This window comes from Dipodomys merriami, unplaced genomic scaffold, assembly GCF_024711535.1.
Source record: "Dipodomys merriami isolate MVZ:Mamm:240054 unplaced genomic scaffold, mDipMer1.0.p SCAF_13, whole genome shotgun sequence".
Taxonomy (NCBI): domain Eukaryota; kingdom Metazoa; phylum Chordata; class Mammalia; order Rodentia; family Heteromyidae; genus Dipodomys; species Dipodomys merriami.
This window is the reverse complement of record NW_027202604.1, coordinates 21,916,593-21,935,807: the sequence shown is the minus strand read 5'-3', so window position 1 is coordinate 21,935,807 and position 19,215 is coordinate 21,916,593. Positions and strand designations below refer to the sequence as shown.

The 19,215-nt window shown below is 38.7% G+C and overlaps 1 protein-coding gene across 4 annotated transcripts; it reads left to right on the top strand.

Annotated features, from left to right (window-relative positions):
- Positions 1 to 239: 239 nt before the first annotated feature.
- Positions 240 to 18,571, top strand: Thoc7 (THO complex subunit 7). Of its 4 annotated transcripts, XM_070018874.1 has the most exons (9): positions 240 to 356; positions 1,267 to 1,358; positions 11,850 to 11,967; positions 12,896 to 13,023; positions 13,333 to 13,419; positions 15,284 to 15,341; positions 16,455 to 16,521; positions 16,604 to 16,673; positions 18,256 to 18,571. In XM_070018874.1, exons 4-9 carry the CDS (start codon positions 12,915 to 12,917, stop codon positions 18,309 to 18,311), a joined length of 447 nt encoding a protein of 148 aa, XP_069874975.1. In that variant the 5' UTR covers positions 240 to 356; positions 1,267 to 1,358; positions 11,850 to 11,967; positions 12,896 to 12,914; the 3' UTR covers positions 18,312 to 18,571. The 4 variants fall into 4 exon arrangements, 3 of the variants coding, with proteins under 3 accessions (XP_069874975.1, XP_069874973.1, XP_069874974.1); XM_070018872.1 differs by lacking the exon at positions 1,267 to 1,358 and having other exon boundaries at positions 260 to 356; XM_070018873.1 differs by lacking the exons at positions 240 to 356; positions 1,267 to 1,358 and adding an exon at positions 915 to 1,206.
- Positions 18,572 to 19,215: the final 644 nt, after the last annotated feature.

The following is a 19,215-nucleotide window of genomic DNA, read 5'->3' as shown; positions in this document are numbered from 1 at the left end:
CTCTAGGCGTGGGCCGGGCGGGGGCGGCGGCGGCGCGGGGGGGGGGGGGCGGCCCGGGCTGCAGCCCCGCGTCCGCCCGCCTGACCCCCGTCACGCGCCGGCCACCGCCGCAGCTGCAGCCGCCCCCCGGGGAGCGCGGCGAGCGCGGGGTGCGCGAGTCCCGCGGCGGCGGCGGCGGCGCGACTCAGGCGTCGGAGCGGGCGGCCGCGGGCGCCGCCGCCTCCTCCTCCATGGCTGTTTACCCGGCTGCATTGTGGGAGTTTGACCTCCGCCGCCGCCGCCGCCGCCAACCGCCGCCTCAGCCTGCGCCGCCGCCGCCGCCGCCGCCGCGCACGCCATGGGAGCCGTGACGGACGGTGAGGCCCGTTCCCCGGCTCCGCGCGTCCTTCCCCGCGCTCCGGGCGGACGAGGGGGATCGGCAGCCGCTCGGCCGCTCCCTCCTCGGCTTTCCGGGCTTCTCCCCACCGGCCCGACGCCCCTCCTCGGAGCCCCCCCCCCCGCCCCTGCCTTGGACCCCGGAGGGCCGGCATTCCCGAGGGGCCGCGCGGGGGGCCCTGGGAGGATCGGGGTGGGGGGGGCTGCGAGCGCACGCCGGGGTCCCGGCGTCGGGGCGGGGGGTCGGAGGGGGTCCGGGGCGGGGTGCCGAGGGGTGTGGCCCGCCTCCAGCGGTGCGCTGTGGGGAGTGGTGGCGGTTGGGGTGCCGGGTCCGAGGGCCTGTGGAGGCCCGGGAGGGAGGAGTGCGCCACGAGGCTGGGGGTATGTGCGGAGGCTCCGGGGGTGACACCGGCCCTGGACTGGTGTGGTGGGAACGGGGAGGGGCGGGCCGGCGTCTGGGTGAACTAGGTGAGGGTGGGCGTTCCCGAAGCCCGGTCCCGCACTGTGCCTGGAAGATCTGGGAAGGCCCTGGGAGTGGGGAAGGCGGCCTGGTCGTCTGCAGTGAGGCGGGTAGAGGGTTGGGTTTGTGGACACACGGAACCGAGCAGAAATAGGGGAACAGAATGGTAGGAAAGGATGGGCAGGCATAACGGGCAGTGGAGGAAAAAGCAGGTCCTTTGGCATCTGGGTATGTGGAAAAGCTATTTGAGGATAGGGTGAACTAGAGGTCCCCGTGGAGAAACTTCTTTCTGAGGGAGTAGGGGACCCACGGGGGAATTAATGTGGATTAAGAAGCCAGATGATTTAGGGTGAACAGTGACACGATCTTGGGTAAGTAGCAGAGAAGCGCCCTGGAACTTCATGGGGAAATTTAACTTTGCTGTATTTCAGTTTTATTTTTTCAGCAGCTGTTTATCCTACTTGGGATTTACACAGCCCAGCGCCATCAGGCAAACCTTTTCCTCCCCTAAAATTGCATTCTGGTGAGAGCCATACATTGAATTACTAGGGTGTGTGTGTGCGTGTGTGTGTGTGTGTGTGTGTGTGCGCGTGTGTTAGTTTTAGTTTTGCTATTTTGTCTGCTCAGGGTTTGAATGCAAGGCCTGGACGCCCTGCCCCTGACCTTTTTTGCACAATGCCAGTGTTCTACCATTTTAAGCCACAACTCCACTTCTGGTTTTTAAGTGGTTAATTGGAAATTGTCTCATGGAGATTTTTTTTTTCCCAACTTCAGATCTCAGCCTTCTGAGTAGCTAGGATTATAGGCATGAGCCACCAGCTCACTAGTTTTAAGGGTTGCAAATGTTAGCATGGGAGAAGTACAAAGTAGGGAGCTATACAAACATACAACAATTATAAAGCTACACAACAGAGTATTTGGGGGCAACTAGAAAGCCTTCCTGGAGGGAAAAAGTAAAAAACCTTTGGCCCTTTTCCTCCCAGTACTGGGGGCTTGAACTCAGGGGCCTCTGCCTAGCTCAGTTCACTGCTGGTGTTCTACTGCTTAAGGTACACCTCCAGCCTGGCTTTTTGCTGGTTAATGGAAGATGAAATCTCCCAGACTTTCCTGCTCTGGTTGGCTTTGAACCAAGAGTCTCCAAAGTAGTGTGAGCCTTCTGAGTATCAGAATTATAGGCATGAGCCACCTGTACCTTATTGTTAAAAAATTTATTGTTAATTCTATTTTTGAAGACAAATGTATATAGCCTGCATAGATGGGGAGTGCAAGTTGGAAGAATTAAAAGATAACTGACCAGTATTGACTAGAAGTTAGAAAGTTATGAGCCATAGCTTTTAAAGTGCAGTGTAAAGCCATTAGACATTTTAAACATTGGTATGGTGTACTCAGATTTGCTTTTTTTTTCTTCCTGTGTTGATAATCAAACCCAAGAGTCTCATTCATGTTAGGCAAGTAAACTATATCCTCACTAAAGTATCCTCAGCCCCAGATTTGCTTTTAACACACACACATATGCAGTAGTACTGAGTGAAGAATGATGAGGGAAAGGGAAAGTGACAGACTGCTAATTAAATAACCTTTCTATAACGAACATTTATATAGTACTTAGACTGCATATCAGGTGGTGTTTGTCCCAATTTTATGAATGAAAATGCCACCCAAAAAGATTAAGTAACATGACATCATTATGAGTAGTAAATTACTCCTAATTTAAACCAAGCATCTGTCTCCAGAGTTGATGCTTCTCACTATGTGCATCTTGTGTACCAACTACTGCTGCAGTAGTCCTAATGAGTGTAGGGGACCACAGGCCAAGTTGAAATTCCACCAAGAGAAAATGCAGAGAAGTAGAGGGGGAAGTACCACAACAGGATGTGACTGAGGAATATGAGGGAAGGGAGGGGGGCATCAATGTTGATCCCAGGTTTCTAATTTGAGTCATTGTATGCCTTCTAGGTATGTATCTATTGAGGTAGACAATTCCAAAGGAGGAAGAGATTTTGTCAAATGAGAGTAGGGGAGGGAAAATGAATTCTAGTCAACTACAACCAGTTGCCTCGAAATTCTTAGAGGCCACAAAAATCCTCATTCTGCTACTTAGAATCTGTTTGACTTTGTGGAGGTTAGTTACTAAGCTGGTTTTGTACTCTTGTTTATGAAGGTAATAATAAATCCACTTCTGAGGATTGGTTTGAAGATGAAATGCAGTAAAATTTGTGAAGGGTTTGCATCGAGTCCAGTACATGGTAATATTAGTATATACAGTAAAATAGTAAATACTACTAAACATCATTTGTTTTACTCATCTCTTTGCTGTGATGAGAATTTTGTCTTCTTTATCTTTAAATCTATGGAGACTTCCCTTCTCTGTCTTCTGTTTACAGAATTCAAATAATTCAGCTGAAATTAGTATTGTATGTGATCAACAAGTATCTGTTGTATACCTTCTACAGCATGGGAGGTGTTGTTCATAGAAGGGAATTAGACACAAGAGGTAGGACTCTGATCCAAGACTGAGGGAGAGAAGCAATACTGTTTGGTCAAATGAGTTCATTTGTTAGAAAGAACAAAATTGAGTTTTGAGAGTGAATTTGTTGACAGTAGTGGGGGAGGGATGCTAAAAATTGGGAGTGGTTAGCTATAAATTCTGAAAAGCTACAGTTAAAGTGAGACCTACCTGAAAGCATCAATTACATAAAAAGCCCTTCAAGAAAGTACTCCAGATGAGAAAAAAGTAGTGAAAAGCCTAAGCTCGTGAAACAAGCTCTATCTCTTTGGGGAAGGATAAGAAACACCATTGGGGTAGCATCCAGGTAAGCCAGGAGGATTATGGTACCAAATAAGGTAAATGGGAGCCCCTACACCTATGAAAGAGTGGGTTTTCTGCTGGCAGTTGGCACCCATTGGAGGATTTTAGGATGAGAGCTAGTGATTCAGTTCATCTTTCAGGTCATTGTTAGTTTTGGTATAGAGAGTGGATTGTAAGAAGCCAAGATTGGAAGGTAGGAGACCAAGACAGACTGTTTGACATAAGAGAAGTAGGCTTGGATTCCTGTTGGCAGTGGCGTCAGCAGTAAAAAACCGATGTCTTTGATATTCATCCTCTTGAAAATCTCTTGGAGGGGGATCAGCACTTGTCCCTGGAGCTTAGATGAGGGCCAGTGAACTCTTACAGATTTCACGTACCTGATCACAACCCTCTTCATTTAATCTTTATATATGCCTTTGTGTATCCAGAAGTCCATTATTTCTATTACAGGGAACTGCACTGCCTCAAAAGGAAGGAGATAAAGTGCTACATTGCCATTGATAGATGCTGGACTGTACCTTCCAACTCTGACGTTTTATAGAAAAAAAATGAAGTTCCTGAGGAATTGGTGTCTTAGTCACATGGCTAGTTAGTGACAAAACCATTCTCCTTTGATGCCAACCTAGCATTTTGGCTAACTGAAAAGGAGTTTTGATGTCACTGTTAATTTAAACTGTGTTAACAGTTTGTATTTTGTAGCTGTTAATTTAAAAGGTGTTAAATGGTGTTAGTAACCTGATAGAAATAATTTTAAGAGAACTTTTTGTAATGCAGAGAACATTAGGTAAATATGTTAATCTGCCAGAGCAACAGATGGGAAATGAGCAAGGGGAGGAGGAGATGTGCCTTTTCATTCCTCTTTATAAAGCCTGTTGGTTTTGATAGTGGCTTTTTCTTTTATTCCAAAAGTGTAATGTACAGATATATGCTTGTTATAATTTGAAATCATATTTTGCATGCCTAAAAACATGACATAATTACAGAATTATTTTCATTGTGCATATTTTCCTATGAGTGTAGAGGCACATTCCATGATGATGTTTTCAGGGATGATGTGTGATAATACCTGTGAAGTATGTTGAAGTTGAGTGGCCACTTATTATCCATGGCAGGCCATTTTTCAGTGTGAGAAGAAACAAGTGGGGTCTATGTTCAGTAAGTGAGGTGTGTAAACATGATGCTTGTGCTGTAGTTATTCCTATTTCACTTGTTCATCCAGTTCATTAGCTTGTTTCCTTGGGGCTCAGCAAAGTGATCACTAGTGCAGTCCAACAATTAGAATTCCGTTAGCCAAGACAAATAATTTTTCAAAGGAAGATTGAGGTTGTACCATTTTCTAAATATTTAGGGGAAAAGACTTCTTATTTTTAAATTTAGTTTGGGCTTAAGCAATTTACTTTGGCATCAGCAATTTGGATCATAGGAGAGATCAATGCTTGCATAGAGAAATCAAACCATTTTATTTATGTTTCCCATCCACCTTTAATGTGTTTGTTGTTGTTGTTGTTGTTGTTGTCCATGGGGCTTGAACACAGGGCTTGGGTCCTGTCCCTGAGCTTTCTTGCTCAAGGCTAATGCTCTGCTACTTTGAGCCACAACTCCACACCCAGTTTTTAGGTGGTTAATTGGAGATAAGAGCTTTTCCTGCACGAGCTTTGAAACCGATCTCAGATCTCAGCCTCATGAGTAGCTAGGCATGAGCCCCCAGTATCAGGATTTAATGTATATTCCTAATATGTTTGTCCTGAAAAATCTCAAATTACTGTTGGCTCTGAGTTCAAGTCCCAGTACTGGCATAACACACACAAAAAATTATCTTAATTATTTTAAACTCCTGGAAAGGAGGGGCTGAGAATTACTTTGCCATGAGGAATCTAGCAAATGAGCTATGTGCCATTCATTTTAATTTATAAGTGGTGGCAGGCTGATGATAAACCTAACAAGAATCTGCACACTGTTTTTACAAACTAATCTTAATTTGATATCAATAAAATAGTTTCTAAGCTATCTTTATTGTTTTTATGGGATGGACCAAGTCCTGCCAAAATTATTTATACAATCAAATTGTTTACCGAGGACTTCAAGGATGGTAATTTATGAAGTCAGTGTTAATAGTAAATAGTAAACAAACATGTTTTAGGTGTGTTCTGTATGGAGTTCATTTCTGTGTCATTAAAAATAATAATGCTTATGCAATGTGTTAGGAACTCTAAATCTTAAAAGAATAAATACTGTTGTCAAACTGGAACCTGTTTTTGTTCCTGGTTTTATTTTTTTGCTGACAGAGCTATGCTCTCCATTTGCAAATATTATTTAAGTAATTCTTGTCCACAGAGAATTTTCAAGCATCAACAGTCTCCACACAGTTTAAGCTAGAAGTGCAAGTTAATTTGAGACAGAAGCAACATGTAAGAAATTACAAGTGGAAAAATTTGGTGTGCACAAATGCATAGTGTATATGTACACACCATAGGGCTTTGTGTGTGTGTATGTGTGTATATACTTTAAACATTTGCTCTTTCACACATTTAGGATGCTACAAATTGTAGAATAAGTTTAACATAAAAATGAGCTTAATACATTTGAAGGAGGAGCGAGGCTGCCATGATGGACAGCCATTGTACTCTTTCACATATTTTTATTTCTATGATGTTTCACTTCAGTCCTACGAAGTAGATCATTTTATTCACGTTTTACAAATGACATCTAATCTTTATCTTACATGCAAATATGTACACACACAAAGCAAAGTGAACTAACCAAACCATAGCTCTTGTTTATTGCTGGCCCACAAAGGTAGCCCGTAAGTGGGTGAATTTATACTACAGATCTTATACTATAGCCTGTTATACAGGCTACCGAGGGATGAGGCTGAAGTGAGAGGACAGTCAGCCAATGCCTGGACAGGGACTCCCCCAGCTGCCAGAACTCGGCTTAGCACACTCACTCTGTTCAATCCTAACCTGCCTTCAATGCCTGTAGTCCTTTCCTTTAAATTTAGGCCATGTCAGCTCCTAGCTGCATGTTCTTAGAAAGCAGCCTCCTGATCAGCCTCTTGTTTGTGAGCTTTTTCTAGTTACATCATTTCGTACATTGTCTTCAGCATGTTCTTTCTAGGAAGTCCTACCCATGAATCTTAACTGCTCTGAGTTGCCTATGAGCAGATCCTGCATCTAGTAGTATGGACTCCTGCAATCTGACCCTGGAGTTTTGTTTTGTTTCTTAAAAATATGCTTTTATTTGATTTAATAATTACTCAAAACTAAGCCCAGTATCAGTGGTCCACACCTCCAATTTTAGTTACCCAGGAAACTGAGATCTGAAGATAATGGTTTGAAGCCAGTCTGGGCAGAAAAGTCCCTGAGTCTCTTACCTCCAGCTATCCCTGGATCTTGCTATCTGTCTTTCCTGGTGTTCTAGTGTTCTCAGATCCAGCTCCATTCCCCAACTTCTGCTTTAGCTCAAAACTTTTTTCCTTCCAGGGGTAAGGAAAGGGAGAGGACATCTGTATGTTTTCTTTTGTAAGTAACCACAGCACCACCACCAGCAAATTTTGAATACTCCTCAGGTTTAAAAGTCATAGAACAGTCTGACTTATGTCAGACTTTAACTCTCTTGTATATCACCTTTGCAATAACAATAAAGATATATATATATATATATGTTTTAAGCCATATAACATAAAAATATATTCTGTCTTCTAGCCTGTCTCCCATCCACTCAAACTATCCTATTTCTTGGTAACTCCTTTTTATTAGTTTTGTGTTTATCTTTCCAGGGTATCTGTACAAATGTAAATGTACTTACCACCTTTCATTTTTATTTGGACAGAAGCATACTGTAATACTGTTCTTGTGGACCTTACAGTGTTACTTTGCATTATCAGAGTAATTTTTCATTCTGTTTTTTTCTTACAGCTTCATAGTACTTTATCATGTTTTATACCAAAATTTGCTTAATTTAATTTGATTCCCTATTGATGTACATTGTGGTTTTTTTTTTTTTGGTGTGTGTGTGTGTGTGTGTGTGTGTGTGTGTGTGTGTGTGTGTGTGTGTGTGTGTGTGTGTGTGTGTGTGTGTTTGTGTGTGTGTGTGTGTGTTCGCGTTCACACGCGCTGCTACCAGGGCTTGAACTCAGAAGGATCTCATGGTCTCACTTGACTTTTTTGTGCACAGATTGTGCTCTACCACTTGAACCACATCTCCAGTTCAGCATTTGGTTAGTTAGGTAGAGATAGTCTTATAGCCTCATTTCTCTAGGCTGGTTTTGAACTTTGATCTTCAGATCTCATCTCTTTAGTAGCTAGGATTACAGACATTAGCCACTACGCATCCAACATTTGAATGTTGCTTCATTATTGTTATTATTATTATTATTATTATTATTATTATTATTATTATTATGCTCCAGTGTACATACCTGATGTCTTGTTTCTTAAGTACAACTATATCTGGGATTTCTGAGACAAAAGCTATATTACTTGGAATTTAGATAGGTACTGGTAAAATGCTCTCACCTATTTTTTGATTGATAATTTAAAAATCCAAACAGCAGTTCAAATTCTGCCTTGTCTTAGTGCCCCTAAACCAAAGGGAGCTTTAATCCTAATTTCTAATGTGTATATATCACTCAACCCTGTAGCTTTCTTTAAATATATGTGTTCATGTTGATGTTCTTTCTCTAGTGAGAACAGACAAGCTTCATTCTTTATTTATATCCTCAGCTTTTACTCTTATTCCTTTGGATGCATCTGCTCATTGATAAGATATTCCCATCTCTTGTACAAGTAGAATAATTACTACTGTGGAAATGAAAATTAGTTGCCTGGGAGCCCTTGGGAATGTTTTTGAGACTAGGTTTTTTAGAAAGCTGATTGTTCTATGCAGGTACCTCAAATCCAAGTTAGAAATATTTATTGAGCCCAGTGCCAGTGGCTCAAGCCTATAATGCTAGAAACTTGCAAGCCTAAAATTGGGAGGATCACTGTTCAAGGCCATCCTGGATAGAGAGGTTCTCAAGGCCTATTCTCAAGTGAGTGCTAGGCCCAGTGGCATTCACCTGTTATACAGGCTACTACAAGAGGCCTAACTTAGTTGGAGCTCATCCAGGTACATGCCTAGACAGGAAGTAAGACACTTATCTCAAAAGTGGCCAGTAAGAAACAGGGATACAGTTGTGGCTTAGCAAGTATGAAGCCCTGAGTTCAATCCCCAATACAAAAAAATAAGTAAATAAATAATCCCTGAATGTGTAAGACATAGGTTGAAGCAGTACTAACACTTTACTCTCTAGTAGGGAAATCAGAAATAAGAGTATATTTGGTTTGGCTTGTACAGTGTTCTAAATATTTTCATAATTGTTTCTAATTGATATAGTACCATCATATATAAAGGTGCCAGATCTTGAAATACACAACGGGAATGATCACAAAGTGTGTTTTAAATATTTTAGTTTCCAGTTGAAAATTGGGGTGCGGTGATCGTCTCCCCATTAAGGCACTCAGATATTATTTACCTGTTTCTGAATGCACATGTATTGGAAATCTCCAGTCTCAAATGGAAGTTCAGGCATCTGGAAGAAGACTAGGATGTGTGGGGGGACTTGAGAAGAAACAGGAGCAAAGGGATTATTGAACAGTATTATTTTGAACCATTACCTGATTGCCTCACCTGGTGGATATTTTTAATTTTTTTCTGTTTAGGAAGTTGAAGCAAAAATATATTTTGTCATATTTTGATCTCTTCAAAGACTGGGTTTTGCTTATCTCAGTTTCTTACAATATTGTTGGTAGTTAAAAACCAAAAACACTAGTTTTTTTTAATGTAACGTTAGACCAAATGAAGGATCTGTAGCTTGAGAAGTCTTTCAGAACAGTGACTGACAGTCATAGCTTATTCTAAAAGTGTATGTATGATGTTTTCACAGATTATATTGTAACGCTGGAACCATCTTCCTTCCACAGTTTAGCTCCACTTTGCTGTGCTCAAAACTATGTCCACCTACACATAGGAGCTATTGTTTAAAGACTACTGTTGAGACATCATCCAGGGACTCCAGAAATTATTTACACCTTAAAAATTTGTCTTAAAAAACATTGCATTTGTTCAAAAAAGAAAACACACCCCCCCAAAAAAAAAACCCTGTGAAATGGCATATAAGAAAATTACTTAGTCTTTGTTACCAAAAACAACCACTATCATCACTTCGAGTATTTTTGAACGTATTATCTAGCCACTCACATCCTCCCTTTTCTGCAACATAGCTAAACATAGTTTTTCTCCTACTTAATACACCCAAGAACATGATTTTGGCATCAGTATCGATACTACACTATTCATGTGGCTGCATGAGTTACATTGTATTAATGTTTCATCATTTAACCAGTCTTTTTTTTTTTTTTTTGCCAGTCCTTGGGCTTGAACTCGGGGCCTGGGTACTGCCCATGAGCTCCTTTTGCTCAAGGCTAGCACTTTTAAGACTTCAGCCACTTCCAGCTTTTTTTATTGGAGATAAGAGGCTCACAGATTTTCTGCCTGGGCTGGCTTTGAACCATGATCCTAGATCTCAGCCTCCTGAGTAGCTAGGATTATAGGTGTGAGTCACTGGCAGCCACCTTAACCAGTCTCTTAATAATTAGGTTTTATTCTTTGTACTACAAACAACAACACTAAGAAAACATCCTGTGTTTTTGTGCATAGGCACAGATGTAAAAGGGAATAAATTCCTAAACTTAGAAATATGGGGTCAGAAAAGTGTGTGCATTTATAGTTTTGTCTATTATGCCCAGGGCCATAAAAACATTCATAGTTTATGTAAACATAGTTTCCCAATACCCTTGCCTACAATTTAATTATCAGGGTTGCGTCTTTGTCAATCTGATAGATGAAAAATGCTAGTTTATTTACCTTTCTTTGTCATGATCATTATTTTAAGTAAGAATATTAGCTGAGGTCAGGTGCTAGTGGCTCATGCCTATAAATCTAGCTAGTCAGGAGTCTGAATTCTAAGCTCTGGGATTAAAAACTAGCCCAGACCCAGAACTCTCCAAACAATTGTCTCCAATTAACTATCTTGGAGCTGAAATTAGAGGTTTGGTTCAAGTGGTAAAGCAACAGTCCTGAGCAAAACAGCAAGCAAGAGGCCCTGGGTTCAAGCCCCAGTACTCTCTCTCTCTCTCTCTCTCTCTCTCTCTCTCTCTCTCTCTCACACACACACACACACACACACACACACACACCTCTCAGGATTAGTAGTTGAGACTTGCCTGTGTTAATTGTGAACTATGCTGCTTTTTTTTATTTTTATTATCTTTAAGTTCACAAGGGTTATCATTTAACATGTCAGTTTATGAGTATAAGATATATTACACTGCCTTTTCTGTTCCTTTGGGGCATAAATAAAATGTTCTTTTTGTTTTTGTTTTAAATCCTCACAGATCTTTCCCTGATCTATCTCACACTCTTCCTAGTCTACCATTTCACGTTTGAAATATTCATTTCTCTATTCCTCTTACCAGTGTTTCTTTCTAGCCAGAGACATGTTACTGAGCTCCATCAGTCTGGACAACTTGTTTTCAAAAAGAGGTTTTCTAAGAATTATCATCTTTGTTTCTCGATTGTATGAAAATTGTTTCCTCTCAACCCAGTAATCTTCCAACTCCAAGAGCATGGCTTTTCACCTATAATCAGCTCCAAGAACATTTCATGACCATGGCAGACAATCATTTTCTCTTTAAAGTACATATATATGTATTTTAATATGATAAGGAATGCATAACAAAATTTCCTGGGTTTTTTTTGGTGTTTTGTTTTTGTTTTTTGCCAATTCTGGGGCTTGAACTTGAGGATGTTGTCCCTGAGCCTCTGTGTCCTCAAGGCTAGCAGAGCATTCTACCACTTGAGCCAAAGTGCCACTTTTGGCTTTTTCTGAGTAGTTTATTGGAGATAAGAGTCCCATGGATTTTTCTGCCTGGGCTAGCTTTGAAAGTTGATCCTCAGATCTCATCCTCCTAAGTAGCTAAGATTAAAATAGCCACTGGTGCCAGGACTGTTTTAACTAGCCATTTGATGTGTACATTTCAGTGTTGTACATATCAATAACTTTATTTTAAATGGGCAAGTGAAAAGTGATACTGTTTACTTGTTTTGGGAAGTTCCTAAGGGCCAGATGATCATTTAAACAGGCATTACCTTTCTTTTCTCCAGATGAAGTCATACGAAAGCGACTCTTAATTGATGGAGATGGCGCTGGTGATGATCGGAGGATTAATTTGCTAGTGAAAAGTTTCATTAAGTGGTGCAACTCTGGATCCCAAGAAGAGGGGTATTTCATTACATTGTTGTTTCTATACCAGTGTAGATGTGATTTTATTAAAGTCTTGTTAGTATTTCACTATTGAAATGTCCAATGGAAATACCTGGTGAAAAGCCAAAAGTAGATTTTATTCTTTTGTTTTGTTGTGGGAGGGGGTTCAGGATCTTGCTCTTTATACCAGGCTTCCCTAGAACTCAGTTTTCCAGCTTTCCTCAGTCTGTAGAGTGCTGGGATGACAAGCATGTGCCACCAGACCAGATAAGGTGTGCATAGATAAGGTGTGCATGTGCCTCTGTGTGTGTGTGTGTGTGACTGTATGAGGAGATGGTACTTGAGTTTGACCTCAGTATCTACTAGAAAGGCACTCTACCACTTGAGCCAAATCCGCGGTTTGCATGTGCCTGTGTGTGCGTGTGTGTGTGTGTGTCTGTCTGTCTGTATGAGGAGGTGGTACTTGAGTTTGACCTCAGTACCTACTAGAAAGTCACTCTACCACTTGAGCCAAATCCCCTGCCAATTTTTGTTGTTGTTTGTCTTAGCTATTTTTCAGGTAGGGAATTTTCACAAAGAAATTTTTCCTTATGTGACTTCACTTTCCACATAAACTGTTTCATACAGAGTGAAATACTTGTGAGGACAAAATTATGGTCAGTAATCCTTATTATCAAAAGATTTTTAAGTGATTGAAACAGTTCAAATAGTTGTTTAAACTATTTATAAGAACAATAGTCTTACCTTGCATTTGTAACTGAAGCAGTTTATAAAGTCATGTGTACCATATTTAGATAAAGAAAACAGGAGCAGATATTCTAAGTTATTTTAAACATAACAAATGAGTCTCTCAGGATTTGGTAAAATTTAGTTAGCAAATCTTTGCCTGAATTATAGTAGTTCAACCTTAGCAGTCCACTAACATCTTCTGTCTCTCTTTCATTAGATATAGCCAGTACCAACGTATGCTTAGCACCCTGTCTCAATGTGAATTTTCAATGGGCAAAACTCTGCTGGTATATGATATGAATCTCAGAGAAATGGAAAATTATGAAAAAATTTACAAAGAAATAGGTAAAGAAACAAAAGTATTTAGTGTTTCTATAATTTTATTAGCCTAAAGGAAAAACATGCTACCAATTTTCTCTGGCTAGTGACAAAAGAATAATAGTAGTTACAATGTTAATTAAAAGAATACAGTAAATGTTAGCTACAAAGAATATATACTCTAATATGTATACTGCTTTGGGTTGTAGCTATTTTTAAACGCAGGTCTGTTAGCAATGAAACATTAAATTAGAAACACATTTTAAAATTAAAAATGTATGGATTATTATACATGGTACTATAATTTTCTAAAATCCTTTTTTTTTTTTTTTGTAGAGAGTAGCATTGCTGGAGCACATGAAAAAATTGCTGAGTGCAAAAAGCAGATTCTTCAAGCAAAACGAATACGAAAAAATCGCCAAGGTAAGGATTTTGAGGTTAGTTTAGTGTGCAGATTCTTTATTACTGACTATTTTCATGCAGCTTTAACTGCTGTGAAGTCAAATCTGCAGCCAGGATTAATTTAATTTATAAAAAAGAATTGGGAGCCATATTTAATTCTTACCTTATATTCTCTAAAATAAGAGAAGGAAGGCTATGCTGAATTTTATTTATTGTTTTTGCTGAGTTGTATTATTATCCAAGTATTTCTTAGTATTAAATTTTTATACTCATCAGCCCCTTTTGTCTACATGATGTTACAGTTAATGAGCAAAGGTGATTTATATGAGTATCTAGTTTTGGAGTTTTAGTTGTTGATTAGAGATACTTTTTTTTGAAGAATCTAAACTTCATTAATTTTTATTAAATATGAAACACAGATTTAGACTGCCTAATTATCTAATTTAAGAAAAGGTTAGAATTTAGTTTTGTTCTAATCTCTTCTATTGGTAAGCTATTGCATAATTCCTAAAAACATCTGAAGTGATTTTTAATTATAAGAGCATTAGTTCTCCTTAATGTAGTTAGGAAAAAGAAATATAAGAAAGTGTTTAGTAATAACTGTGATAATATATATGAAAAACTAGAAGGAAATAGAAAAGTTACTGTTATTTAGTGGTTGGGAGTTTTTATGGCTATGCTTTTCAATTTTGTTTTATAACAAGCATATTTTGTGTAATGCAAAAAAAAAAAAGTCAGTGAGATCCAGAACACTGAACTTCACATTTTAGAGAGATAATTAAGGTACAGTTCTATTTTCTCTCTTTAATTAAAAAGGTTTTTTTTGTTGTTGTTGGTCCTGGGATTTGAACTCAAGGCCTGGTCTGTCCCTGAGCTTTTTTGCTCAAGGCTAGCACTCTACCACTTGAGCCACAGTTCTACTTCCAGCTTTTTTGGTAGCTAATTGGTAATAAGAGTCTCACAGACTTTCCTGCCTAGGTTGTCTTTATAACATGATCCTCAGATCTCAAGCTCCTGAGTAGCTAGCATTACAGACATGAATCACTAGTGCGCAACAATTTTCTCTTTTTAAAAGAGAAACTTTATTCAGTTTATGCAGTGCAGTTATGGCAAGATGTATCAACTTATGCTAATATAAATTAAACAGTGTTTTCATATATTAGGAAGCTGTTAAGTGATTTTATCATTTATCATTTCTTTAAAAAGGTTAAGGAGTCACATGACTTCATCTTGGAGGTTTCAGTGGTACAGAAACAATGTCCTGGACTTTAAGTTATTTTACAGTTTCTGAAATATTTTCCTTTAGAATAAATGAGAAGTTCTGTTCAGGTCTGAAATTAACAGTAGGGTGTTTTCTGTACTGATCATTACTTTAATATTTATTTTTTGCCAGTCCTGGGCCTGAGCACTGTCCTCCCTAAGCTCTTTTTGCTCAAGCCTAGCGCTTTACCACTTGAGCTACAGCACCCCTTCTGGCCTTTTCTGTGATTTTAATTGGACATAAGAGTCTCATTGACTTTTATGCCCAGGATGGCTTGGAACCGTGATCCTCAGATCTCAGCTTCCTAAGTAGCTATGATTATAGGTGTGAGCTGCCAGCACCCAGCTGATCATTATTTTTTAGTAATTATGATTAGTTTTTGGGCACATTGTATCTTAAGATCCTTGTCAGTCTACTTAATAACCATTTATGCCTATGCTGACCTATTATGTTCTGTTCAGAGTGTATCAATGAAAAAAATAGGAATGGAGCAAAAACTCCCTGTCTGGAGTACTTCATTATAACATATCATTTACACTTCCTTATGTACTAGGAAAATAAATAGGATTTGCTTTGATGGTCAAAAGAAATCTTTAATTTGGTAAACATTTTTATGTCTTTCAGAATATGATGCTTTGGCAAAAGTGATTCAACATCATCCAGATAGACATGAGACATTAAAGTAAGATTAGAGCTTTTAAGAACTAGCCTATGCTTTTCATCTCAATAGAAATATGTAAAGCCTATCAAAAGGAAGGGTCACAGTTTCAAAACTATACATTCTAATACAGCTTGGTTAAGTCCTTTTCTTCTTCCAAGTTTACTACTTGTAGGTCTAAAATACACGCACAGAGGATGCTTCAATAGGAAAATGGATAAATGGAATATATTCTGTTTCTATAGTAGAATATTAAATAGCAGTGGTTCAATCCAAGCGGTTTAAGAGGTGGAGATTGGCAGGATTATCAATCAAGGCAAATCCTGGCAAAATATTACATAGACCCCATCTCAACCAATAAGTATGTAAGAGGAATAGGTAGAAAGGATCATGATCTGAAGCCCATCCTGGACAAAAATGTGAGACTGTTTGAAAAATAACTAAAGTAAAAATGACTGGAGATGTGGTTCGTGGTAGAACATTCCTTTAGCAAGTAGAAGCTCCAAATTAAAAAAAAAAATAGTACTACCAAGATAATAAGATAAAAACAAAATACAGATTAGGTATATAATTCTAAAACACAGATTCCAAAATATAGTCAGTGGGGAAAAAAAGACATGTAATGAATTTTAAATCATTTCTGAAATACATTCAGAAGAGTAACCATTTATAAAAGTTATAAGCCTCTCTCTAAGTATTATATACTAATACTATCTATTATTAAGAGATACAAATGTATATGTTAACAAAGAGTTGGCTGAATGATCCTGAGTGGGAGATAGGGGAGGAAAAGGGATAGAAGATTGGGCTGGGCTAAAGTCAGTAAACCAGCAATGTGATTTCTGTTACAAAAATAAAGACTTGAGGGCAGAGTGACACAGAAGGCCACTTCTTTAGTTTGGTTTTTCAGTTGTCTTTGTTTTCCTTACTTAAAATCTGTTATCTAAAACTGTACTTTTAATGAAAATAGTACATATCTAGGAATTAGAAATCATCTTTAGCTTTAAAAGTCTGACAATGGTGGAATGTCCTAATTTCATATTTGCCTTTTAGTATTAAAATACTATTAGATTTGTGTTAATTATATATTCTCTTCCCCAAGCAGACAACTTTAGCAGTTATCTTTTTTTTTTTCAGGGAGCTAGAAATTCTGGGAAAAGAATTAGAACATCTTTCACATATTAAAGAAAATATTGAAGATAAGGTAGGTACATTTATAGCCTTTGTTTTGAATGTATATGTGTTTATAGATCAACTTATATGAATTTTTCTCTTGTTACCTACAGCTGGATTTGAGACGGAAGCAATTTTATGTTCTTCTTAACACCATTCATGAACTTCAGCAAACACTGGAAAGTAAGTAGAAATTGTCTCAGAATGAATATTCATTCATGAAGAGTTTGGGTAGGTTTTTTGTTTGTTTGTTTTCAGGGCCTGGGCACTGTCCCTGAGCTTCTTCTGCTCAAGTGTAGCATTCTACCACTTGAGCTATAGCTCTTCTGGCATTTTTGGTAGTTAATTGCAGATAAAAGTCTTATGGAACCAGGCGCTGGTGGCTCACATCTGTAATCCTAGCTACTCAGGAGGCTGAAATCTGAGGATCACGGTCAAAGCCAGCCCAGGCAGGAAACTCCGTGAGACTCTTACCTCCAATAAACCACTAGAAAGCCAGAAGTGATTCTGTGGGTCAAGTGGTAGAGCACTCGCCTTAAGGTAAAGAGCACAGGGAAAGTGCCCAGGCCCAGAGTTCAAGCCCCACAACCAATTAAAAAAAAAGTTTCATGGGCTTTTTTGCCTGGACTGGATTTGAACCACTATCCTTAGATCTGAGCCTCCTACATAGCTAGGATTACAGATGCAAGCCACTAGCAACTAGCTTCATGTAGAGTTTTGAATGATTAAGGACTGTGCCTTGTGGAATATACATCTTGGAGAGAGACTGTGCCTTCAATTTCTAAATAGAAGTGTAGCTGGCTTACATTAAAAAGCATTCACTTGTTCAACTTTCTAAATATATGCTAATGAATCATTTGTAATAATATGTAAAGTAATTACATATCTAGTAGTTTAAGATTTGAGGATAATAAATAGGACATTTTTTACTTGTTTCTATAGTTTATGACTTGAGGTAATGGCTTAGGACCCAGACAGAAAATGCTAAATGATCAGTTCATAGAAAGAATGTGATACCCAGTGGATCATAGATACTTGGAACAACTCAGGATTTGTTCTTCTTACTATTAGCTAAGTAGAAATTCTTCTGCTACCTGCTTTCTGATTGTTTTTAGAAACAACCCAAGATAGATTTATTTATTTAATTATTTATTATTTTTGTCAGTCATGGGGCTTGAACTCTGGGTCTGTGCACTGTCCCTCAGCTCTTCAGATCAAGCTCTCTACCACTTGAGCCACAGTGCCACTTCTGGTTTTCTGGTATTTTATTGGAGATAAGAGTCTCATAGACTTTCCAGCCTAGGCTGGCTTGGAACCACAATCCTCAGATCTTAGCCTCCTGAGTAGCTAGGATTACTGGCCTGAGCCACTAGCACCCAGCCATCGATTTTTTTTTTAGTGAAGTTAGCACACCAACCTTGAATTTTGATTCAGTTAATAAACAATCAAAATAGTATTTTTTTAAATTTTATTTTATTTTATTTGTGAACATACTGTACAAAGGGGTTACAATTACATGGGCAGGATAATGCGTACATTTCTTACCAAGCATTGCAGCCTCCTCCTTTTGTTTACCCTTCACGTCCAAAAATAGTATTTTTTAAACCAAGCATTTATGTGGACCATTTGCAGGTACAGCCTGCCATTTTGCCATCTTCACTTGAAATGTGTTGGCTAATAAAAGATAAAAATATTTTTACATGTGCACTAAACATAAAGTTTATGCCAAGTTAACTAAGGTTTTATGTTTCTTTCTCAATTACAGATGATGAAAAGTTCTGCGAGATAGAAGCAGGCACCAAAACAGACCCTAAGCCCTAGGGTTTATATATAATAGCTCACCATTCCCAATGAAATTATAGCAACTACATGGTCTTGGTGTGTTCAGAATTTGTAATGCTCTTTGAGGCAGGTTAAGTTTTGGCAGTGAAATACTGTATTTTTCAATATTGATGCACAGTTCATTCAGCTTTCTTCACACAGAAAATAACTGAATTGTACATTTGTTTTATTGAAATTTTTTTATTCTTTAAAAATAGGAAATAACACCTAAAATGTTTAATAAAACGTTTTCAAGCTGATGTGTGTATTCATTGGGTATTCTAGGTAGTTTTAAACAGGTAACATCACTGTCTTATAAAATAAGTTGAAGACTGAGAAAGATGCATTTCTAGTGTGTATATAAGAAAATGAAGTCCATGAATAGGTTCCAGGTGTGGTATGAGCCTTTCATATTATGTGAACAATATTTATGGTGTCTGCTCATCGTGGAGGAAAGTTACATGTTAAGATTGCTGGCATAAGAGGTAAATCCATCCACACATTGCTTTAGCATTTATTACTCAAGGAATGTGATTGTTCAGTGTTTTGTTATATGATTTCATTTTACTGTTTTTTTTTAGGATTCATTTTCAATAGAAAAATATACTAAGAAAATGAAGAATTTTTTGAGGGAAATAACTTAAAATGGTCTCACATGAAGGTTATCATAATCATTCATAAAAACTAAGGTTAAATCATAATTTCCTTAAGTGCTGAATGATGTGTGTAATCCTTAGATTCCATCCTTAAAATCTTAGAATCCAGAAATCTGATCTGATGTTAAATCAGATACATGATGCTTTGCATGAGTCATATCTTAATAATGTTACATTTTTGTAATTTTGGGGGGGGGGCCAGTAGTGGGGCCTGAAAGCTGGGCCTTGGCGCAGTCCCTCAGCTCTTC